This window comes from Panthera uncia, chromosome C2, assembly GCF_023721935.1.
Source record: "Panthera uncia isolate 11264 chromosome C2, Puncia_PCG_1.0, whole genome shotgun sequence".
Classification (NCBI taxonomy): Eukaryota; Metazoa; Chordata; class Mammalia; order Carnivora; family Felidae; genus Panthera; species Panthera uncia.
The window spans coordinates 7,732,893-7,743,040 of NC_064810.1; the positions used below are offsets into that span (position 1 = coordinate 7,732,893).

Consider the following 10,148-nt stretch of genomic DNA (forward strand, 5'->3'; position numbering starts at 1 on the left):
AGTTTATAAATATAACCCAATAAGACTATCCTGACAAAGTCTATAAATATAAGGCACTTGGTTCAACAAAAAGCCTCACAATCAGTGTGATTTAAAGAATATACAAGTTTAAAAGTTACCACTTTATCCATCAGCCACCCTGTAGTTTCAAGAGTATGAACACAGCCATAGATGGGCTAGCCTCCATTTTTCCATTTTCCATTAATAAGATCACCTCAATTAGTAACTCAATCAAAAATACTCTTTCAAAAATGCCTTTATACTGCTTCTCCCATGTAAATACAAATAACAAAAGGATGAAAGGAAAGAAGGAAGGAAGAAGAGAAAGAGAGGGCTGGAGGAAAGGATGAAGGAGGGAACAAGGGAAGAAAAAAACAAAATCCCAGACTTTATTTTTCCAAGGAATCATACATATGGGTATAATATCCTTACTTTAACTGTCAGTCTGAATTTAGATACACGAACACCTACTCTGTATGCCCTTAAAAGATTTGCTCAATCCTAATGGGGAGCTGAAGGAAACATGCATTCAACCATAAAGGTGAATATTTTTTTGTTTTTGACAGAAGCGCTTCAATTTTTATCAAAGTATTACCAACCAACCACTTTTGAAAAAGTCAAGTACTAGCAATTACTATGCTGTACTTGTGTTAATACCACACTACTCAGTCACTAATATCAAACAGATTCCAAAGTCAAGTTTATTAAATATCACAACTATCTTTGTATTTATCAATCTAAATATAATTCCCCCCACTACGATGTTTATCAGAAAGCACCCACATTCAAAATACAGCACCAGTTCCCACATTCGCTCAGACAGCCATAGCTTTACTGTATTTCAAAACTTGAGTCACCTGTATGCATCGTCTTCTTTCAAGTCTCATATCATCCTGATGGGGTGGGGGGAGGGAGGGAAGAGTCCAGCAGCAAAACTATAACACTGTGTGAAGAAAAACAGATTATGATAAGAGATAAGGATGCAAGACAATCACCCCTAATTGAGGAACATCTAACGTAACTACAATCCCCAAAACAGAGATACAGTGACTGTAAACTTGTACACTAACATTTATTAAGCTTACTTGAAAATAATTTTCATTAATGAAAATCCATTATACATATATATAATGTAATGTATTCCATTGCCAGGGAGAAAAGGTTTCAAAAATCTGTCTACCACCAATGTAAACTTCAGGCATTTCTAGGTATGAAATAAAGTCAATATTTCACTCTTCTATGTAATTTATCTGGGGGGAAATGTACATTTTGTAATACCATCAATTCACAAATCAGTATGAATGTGAATTCACTTCTCATCATGGCTTACTATCAGAGGTAGTTCGATTTGCTTGACGGTTAAGATTAACTTGTCAATCTACCAAGGTTATTTGTCAATGAAGTTCTGAGACACTGCTCAACTGCCCCCACCTAAGCCCACAGGCCGCTTCTGCTCCCCAAGTGGCTTCTCTTACTTTACTGTAAGTCTTGCACCAGACTTCCTATTTACTGCTTCCATTGGTATTTCACAAATGAGCAGCAAATTTTATAGTGACTGATGGGAAAGCAATGGCAACCGCAATGTTATCAGCTGAGAGCAGGTGATAACAGACGAGAGACAAGGACAAGGACAGGCTACAACCTAACTTATAAATGAGTTCAGTCTACAAACCTACTTTTTCAACGGATACTGTGGAATTCAGTAAATATTACTAATGAAGTAATGCTGCTCACGTTGGCCAAGTTCCCAGGCCAGCCAAAAGGAACTTAAGTGATACTGAAAGATATTATTGGTCATGGGCACTGAGGACCCCTTAGAATACAATTGCAGATCCTCTCCCTGTCTGAACAAAGTCTAAACTAGGTTGTTTTTCTTTGTTAGCACTCTCTCCGATCCTGATGTCTGTAATTCCCTAAATTTTACATTAGGGAATCCCAATCATCCTGCTTCCTAATCCTTTTTCCTAAGTAAGTTCTGTGTTCCTAAATTATTATCTAAAACTTCTACTGCCTCAGTGTGATTCACGTCAGGTATGTGACAGAAAGAAATCAACTAGACGGAAATAATTCACTTTAATACTTGCAACTTTCAACAAGGATGCGAGTTAGTCCAAATGAACCCCTAATTGGTAGAATTCTAATCATGTTACAAAATAAAGGTAAAAACAACCAAGCTTGTTTGAAGAAAAACGTTTGTAGGTAAATGGTCACAGATTTGAATGTGTATTTATTGCCCTCAAATATGTCTGCTTTTCACTCATTTCTCCTTCTATTTTTGAACTCCCAAGTTCTTTGAAACCTTGACATTTGTACTCCAAATAGCAGCAACTGGAAAGAGCAGCTCGGCGACAGAGGTTTAAATGTATGAATTATCTGTAACTTAGGAACCGCTTATGTCTAAAATCACTACCTATATTCCAGACTCCACTTCTAAAGAACCACTTTTCCAGTTTAGATTCTACAGTAAAACCTCAGACATGGAACCGACTGGTACCCACTTTGAGGGGGTGGGTATGGACAGGTAGAGGGATGAACATTGAAGTACTATCTCAAAATAGTTTTATTTAAAAAATAACACTTGAAACCTCAAGATTAAGGATTTTTATATCAAAGACATACTCTTCTAAAAATTTTTCACTCATGAATGGTCAAGTCTTTACAATTCCAGCATAGACCATGGAGACAAGAAATGTGAATTAAATCTCTAGCTATGAATTATATACTATCAAATCTCTTGGGTTCTTAACATCACATTCTTCACCTATAAAATGTTAACTTACAATGTTACCGACACTTTGCCAACTTCAATGGTTTCAAAAGGATAGACACTACTGATACGAGAGAAAAATAATTCATACTTCATAAGAAAAAAAGCAAAAGCAGGTAAAGCATTAGCAGTCTTTTTATTCTACTAAAAGCAGTTAGAAATTAGCAGATTATTCCATCACTGTATTAAATATCTAAAGGTAAGAAATGCGGGCAGGCCAGTGGCACAACGGACTGCGTATCTGAGGATCGGAAGAAGCATGCCTCAAGCCTGTCCAATTGAGAAAAGTCATCCACTAATCACCACTCATTTGAAAAGCAGCCTTTAGCAACGGGGAAAGCATCTCTACAAGTTACGAAACTTGCTGAGGACACACGCGGCAACCAAACCGTCATCTACTGAGCGATAATAAACTCCGTTAAGTCTTGACCTTGGACTACTTGAAATTAAGATTCTACCGATAATTCCATATATCCTTCAGGCCGGTCACTTTTAAAAAAAAATCTGCTCCTACGAGGTCAGGGTTTTATGACAATAAGTAGGTAACAGCGAACACCAGATGGACTTTGCAAACTACAAACACAATTTTCTTTCTAAAGTCTGAAAATCCAGTCATATTTTACATTCTTCTGAGAAAAACCCACAGTGAATTTTTCACCTTTCCCCCTACAAATGGAGTCATTCACAAATGATGGCGCTCAATTAGATGCTAATGAAAAGCCTCTACTCTCCCTACCACGGGAACCTCCTATAATCCTCAAGATCTTTTAGAGTATGTTTTAGCAAACATTTTGCCAAAGGCAATAAAGCGGTCTATGAACAATCCAGAAACTGAGCTTAACTGATTTTTGAAGCTAAACCTACACACCATTTGTTTAGTTGTCTGAAAATCACTGCATGAAAGTAACCTAGAGCACATCTGCAGAGACAGAATTTCAACGCATGGAAGTTTAAATGCACGGAATGCCCAGGTAGGCGTCAGACTCCATCTGTTAGTACGGGTCTCTCTCTACAGAGGGAAGGAGGGAGAGATAAGGTGAAGGAGAGCGAGGGAGAACCCTGAGACACCTAATTAAAAGCAGTGACGGACTGAGATTTAGAAAATTAATGCTAATCCTCAAAGATCAAGATCGGCAAAACTGTGTTTGAAATGAGCGCATTAGCTTCATATGGCAAATCCAGATTAACTCAGGAGTTAATGAACTAAGTGGAAGATACAACGTCTCCTCTCTGATGTCACAATGTTTTATAATGACATACAACTAAAAAGTGTATGCAGTTTCAAAATAAATTAGTAGGTATATCACAAGCAGCAGGTGAAAAGAATCAGCCCGACACAGGCTTCGGAAGTACTGGTAGGGACTGTTTTATTTCTTAAGCCGTGTGGAAGCACACAGCTGTTTTTTAAACATCTTTTAATTTTGCATGGTATGTATATTCGCACATGTGTATTTCACAATTAAAAAATTTAATCCAGGGGCACCTGGGTGACTCAGTCAGGTGAGGGTCCGACTCTCGATTGTGGTTCAGGTCATGATTTCATTCATAGTTCGTGAGACTGAGCTCCGCACTGGGCTCTGAAAGGACCATGCAGAGCCTGCTTGGGGTTCTCTCTCCCTCTCTCTCTGCCCCTCCTGCCCTCTCAAAATAAATAAACTTTAAAAAAAAAATTCATCCACGTGAAAAAATAAAATATAATACACAATAGGATTTAAAAGGGCAATTTAGATAGTTCAGAAGATGCCAATCTGAAAATAAGCTACCCACTCCCAAGACAGAACAGGCTACAAAAATGAAATCGGGGACAACTAAGCTGACAGATCTACAATTTGATTCCATGCACTGAAATTACAACATGATTATCGAAAAACTATCCTGTGACTGGCGTTCCTTGTAAATTTCTGTTCATTTACGCTAACATTAAGGAAGAGACAAGAAATGTCTTCTTTTTCCACGTAACAATTTTAGGAACACGTTTTCTAGAGCCATGATAACCAAAGGAGTCAAAGCAAAAAGAAAAGTTTTAAATATGGTTTTGATAACCTAACACAAGGAAAAGAAATCTATTAATTCTAATTCCCAATAAGAGGACCAAATAACACAGACAAAAAAGCATTTTCGCTAACCGGGATTTCAGGTGAAATCCTTAAAACCAAGACGATTTAGGACTCCACCAAAACCCCTAGAAACAGTCATCGTCTTAAAAAAATTAAGAAGGCAAAAAGCACAGGAGAATCCCAAAGAAATCTTGTGCAAAACCACAGGGAAAAAAAAAAAACGTTTGCTCAACACTACGCACCAACCACTCAACTGAGACACTGTACACAGGCTGACACACTTCATCTCCTGACAGCCCGACAAGTGGGCAATGTTACTTCCATTTCATCAATGAGGAGAGCGAATTCAGAGATTAGCCTACCTGGCCTAAGGTCACAGCTTGTGGACTCTGGTCTCACACCAAAATGCCCCTCGTTAGTAAGCGCTGAAACAGTCATGAGGAAATTACAAAGATCCAAGAATCAAAGGGTGTCTATGTCTGATTTCTAGACCCCATACTCAGTCTTCCACCTCAACCGTCCCAAACATAAAGTACAGTTCATAGGCAGTAAGTTAATTTGTAAAAAGCATTTCAGTTTAGAAGAACAGAAAAGAAACTCTCCTCTAGTCTAGCAGAGAAAATCTGATCACAGCATATAACGGACTGATACATAGATTCCCTTTACCAAACAATATTAAAGGAGGCAAACTAAAAAGAAGGTATAAACCAAAAGCAGGTAAGTCACTACAGCACCAACGCCTTGGGCAAGATAAAAAAAAAAAAAAAGAAGGGTTACAATTACATGACTCCAATGGCATACTGGAAGTGAAGGTACCTGAGATACATACATGTTAAAGGAAAGAAGAAGATGTGATTTCTCATGAAACTATGTGAAAAAAACACAACCCTGAGTAAACATTAAAGAGAAGGTTGAAGAACTAAGAGCTGAGTGGATTACATAACCGTGGCCCCAAATTTTTGCTACTTCAAGCACCAAGTTACTTGGCCTCTCTGGAACTATCTATATCTGGGCTCAAATGCCAACAAAATTAGGCACTATTTGTATACAACAATACATACAGGAAAACAAGAGGGAAATGCCTCATGTGCATATTACTTGTAACAGAATGCACTGACAAATGTCGTTTTTAAAACCAGAGAGGAGAGACTAGAAAGTTTCTAGGAGGAAGCCATGATCAGTAAGCGTCAAGTACAGGTGCCCTGTCACGAATTCAAATAGGCCAACTGGGGCGCCTGGGTGGCGCAGTCGGTTGAGCGTCCGACTTCAGCTCAGGTCACGATCTCGCGGTCCGTGAGTTCGAGCCCCGCGTCGGGCTCTGGGCTGATGGCTCAGAGCCTGGACCCTGCTTCCGATTCTGTGTCTCCCTCTCTCTCTGCCCCTCCCCCATTCATGCTCTGTCTCTCTCTATCTCAAAAAATAAATAAACGTTAAAAAAAAAAAAAATTCAAAATAGGCCAACTACCAACATATTTACATCCAGTCTAAGTTCCTCAAATTCTCAGACCACAAAACTTTCCAGAAACCTAATTCCTACTATGAGAGAGTGACTACCAAATAAAATAGAAACTAAGAAATTATATCACAGGCAAACCTAAGTTCCAGAAGGCTCACTTTGAAGATGCAGGATGAAAGTCAACCAGTATTGCAGTTATATGCGGAGCTACACGGGCTCTTACAAGGTACCGGGTTGGCTGCCTCTCTCTGGACTTCCGGGCCCACATTTCCACCCAGTAAACCAGGCTTGAATGTGCCAGGTATTATTGTTTCCTGGTTACCACTGAATAGATGTCTTATCTTTACTGTACACATATTTTCCTTTAATTCACTTAAGTCCCATAAATAATTATGTAAGTAAGTAGTACTATTATCCCCGTTTTACAGGTGAGGAAACTAAAGCCCAGAGAAGTGGAGTCTCCACAAGTCGCACGAGACTAACGGTAAAGAGAAAATTCAAATCCAACCAAAAGGACTCCAAAGCCAGTGCTCCCAGGAGCATGTTAAACTGAATTTACAATCTCCTCAACCTTCTCCCCTGCTCAAAACAAAAAGGGGGGAAAGACCAGGCAGGACTGGGGGAAAAAATCCATTTCTCCTTCCTGTATTCCCAGTCTCAGGTTACACGTGTCACCGTCACCCCCGTCTCCCAACTAGAACCTTAATCACCTAGGACCTCTTTTCTATTGCTTGCGACACACATCCACTCTGCAAATTCTTACGTCGGGTTCCCCTCAGAAAGGTCCAGCTGGCCTCATCGCTCCACCTCTTAGTGTTCCTGCCACGGTCAAGGCCCTCCCGGTCCTATCTGCACTCCCTGCTCCAGTCTCCCCATACAGCCCACTCTCATCAGAACTGCAGGCCTCAAAACACGCTGTCACCACTGCAGCCCAATCACGATCACAAAAACGACCGCTGGCCAGCAGGCTGTCCTGAAGCTGGAACTGAACAACGATGGTCTTCTCTCCATTTAAAATTAAAGACCTCACGGGCGCCTGGGCGGCCCAATCGGTTGGGCATCCGACTTCGGCTTGGTCATGATCTCACGCTTCGTGAGCTCAAGCCCCATGTCAGGCTCTGTGCTGGCAGCTCAGAGCCCGGAGCCTGTTTCAGATTCTGTGTCTCTCTCTCTCTCTCTCTCTCTCTCTCTCTCTCTCCCCCCCCCTCTCTCTCAAGAATAAACATTAAAAATTTTTAATTAAAGACCTCAAGGGGCGCCTGGATGGCCCAGTCAGTTGAGCATCAGCCTCTTTATTTCACCTTGGGTCATGATCCCACAGTTTGTGGGTTCAGGCCCCGCACCGGGCTCCACACTGGTGGTGCGGAGCCTGCTTGGGATTCTGTCTCCCTCTTTCTCTCTCTCTCAAAATAAATAAACATCAAAAATTAAAAAAAAAGATTAAGGACCTCAAGTGTTTCTCCCATCATTTATCTGAAATAAGCAGACTGCGTTTCTAATTATAAAACACTACATTGTTCATTATTTTTTAAAAAGGGAATGAGAAGAAACTGAATAGGAACAGCCAAAAGCCACACAAAATTCCGATATCCTATGGCATCTCTGCTCATTTTTTTTCCCACACCTTTACATCAACAATTTGTATCTGCGGCACCTTACTCTATGCTTGGAGCATACACCCCTGCACTGACCTAAATTTACTTTAAACAAATACCTATTGGGGGGTATTTGGGTTATTTCCAACTTCCCACAAGCATCAATTTTGAGCCTTGGAGCCTGTTTTCACCCACTTGCTAATTAAGGAATTAAAAAAAAAAGTAATACGAACACCGAGACTTTTTCAACTGCTACTGCGGATGTGCTTGCTTAAAGACATGTTTCATATCACCTACACATAATGTACTCAAACCTTCTATTATTCAAACCGATCCCAGGGCATAAAAGGAATTAAAAAGGAATTAAGGGACTTCTCAGAGCGAGATCTAATGCTTAGTTATCCCCAGTGACCCCCCCCCCCAACCTGAACAGCTGGGTTCATCTCATTCATTTATATATTCCTATCAGACACAGGACTCTCAGGAAGAGTGTGTGTTCAATCGACAGCCTGCAAGTCCTTCTCATGACTAGTTTTTAAGAACAACTCTGGAAAACCACTCTGCTCTATCCTTTCTGATAGCACTGATTTTTTTCTACAGTGGTCATATATATTTATATGACACACACATATAATTTTACTTATAAAACACACATTATGTATAATTAATTTACATAAGTGCACACACACATATACTTAGTCGGCTGCATGTACCTTTATACAAATATAATTATATACAATTTTATAAACCTCTGCTTTTAATTATCTTTACATTTCCAAAATACAGAAAAATAACCAGGCCCAGAAATAATCAAAAACACACACTGTTATTAGTAGCTTACATCTTCCTTCAACCAGCCCGTGACGATTACTAAGAGTAGTAAATGAGTTTAGTTTCACTTCTTTTTCCCAGCCACACTTTTAAGAAAATTCCTAAAATGTGTGTGGCCTCGAGGCCCCCATGTCTCTTTCACGTGTAGCCCCAACCTCAGGTGTTACCTGCAGCCTCATCCCCTGCCCCCTCCTCTCAGTTCTCGATCCATCTGTCCCACCAAAAGAAATACTTCAAAGTCTTACTCTGAACTGACAATGCCGGAGTCTTTTCTCCACACTCCCCTCCCGCTCAGTAGCTATTACAACGAGCCGCTGGGTGTCGCCTACAGTGCCATGTCACTACCTCAACTCCCCCCACCAAAGACGCACCCTCACCTCCTTCCTCACAGAGCTCACCTTCCCATCTTTGTCGCTAACACCAGCACTCTCCCAGCGACATCACTAGAAACTGACTTCTTTAGCCACTTGAAGTGGTCTCACTAAGTCCTGGCCAATTTTCAAAATGCTTCATGCCTTAATTCTTCTCCATGCCCACTGCCACCACCTTGGTCTAGGTCCTTATTGCATACTTGGTATTCTAGATCCTCCTCGAAAAGCATCTGCTGGGCCTGGTGGTATTCTCAGAAACACTAAGGGAGGTTCTCAAAACTCGACTGCAGACTCCACACCCAAAGATACTGATTCGGGAAGCATGCAGAAGAACCCAAGAATTCTTTTTTTTTTTTTTTTTTTTTTTTAAATCCAGGTGATTTCTGAGCACAGCCCACTTTGGAAACCACCGAACGTAAAAGGCAGCTTATCCCCTATCTCAACTCATCTGGCATATAGCGGCCACACAGATCTTCCGGAAGCACAGCACTTTCAACCTGGATTTAACTTACCCTCTGTAACTTAAAAACATTCGCTCAAATCTCATTGTCCTGAACACAGAGTGTGGCATGGCATTCGATAAAATGCCGTTTTGCCTCCTTCTGCACCGACGCTCAAATCGTTCCCCTACCTACAGTTTGCCCCTTCTTCGCCTAACCCTTTACCTAAATCCTACCCATCCTTCAAGACCGCCTCGATTCCCCCTCATCCAGCTGTAAGCCACTCCAGCCTCTCCTTGAATTTGCATTTAATGACCCACCACCATGTTCTGTTGGTTACTTCTGTTATACTCTTATTCCAGTGATATTATCTACTGCTTGGTGAGTTTCATATTTCTATTTTATCATGGTAGATGTTCAATAAACACATCGGTATCATGAAAAACAACATGGAAACTATCGTTCCATACAGAAAAAGTGAGTTATAAAGCAGGATGCAGACACCATATGATTACATTTTTAAAGGACAGAAAAATAGTTGTGTGCATAAAAAAATAAAATGAAATGAAATGAAATGAAATGAAATAAAATAAAATAAAATAAAATAAAATAAAATAAAATAAAATAAAAT

The 10,148-nt window shown here is 40.2% G+C and overlaps 1 protein-coding gene across 12 annotated transcripts in view; it reads right to left on the reverse strand.

The window, feature by feature from the left end:
* Window positions 1–10,148, reverse strand: part of DYRK1A (dual specificity tyrosine phosphorylation regulated kinase 1A) — a 153,737-nt gene that overhangs the window by 99,075 nt on the left and 44,514 nt on the right. For 11 of the 12 annotated variants that reach the window (XM_049627869.1, XM_049627867.1, XM_049627871.1 and 8 more), the window contains one exon: window positions 858–943. The exons of the other annotated variant lie outside the window; for it this stretch is intronic. In XM_049627869.1, coding sequence (XP_049483826.1) covers window positions 858–867 — 10 coding nt within the window. In that variant the 5' untranslated portion in view covers window positions 868–943. The remainder of the gene's footprint in view (window positions 1–857; window positions 944–10,148) is intronic. 12 annotated transcript variants of the gene reach the window in all.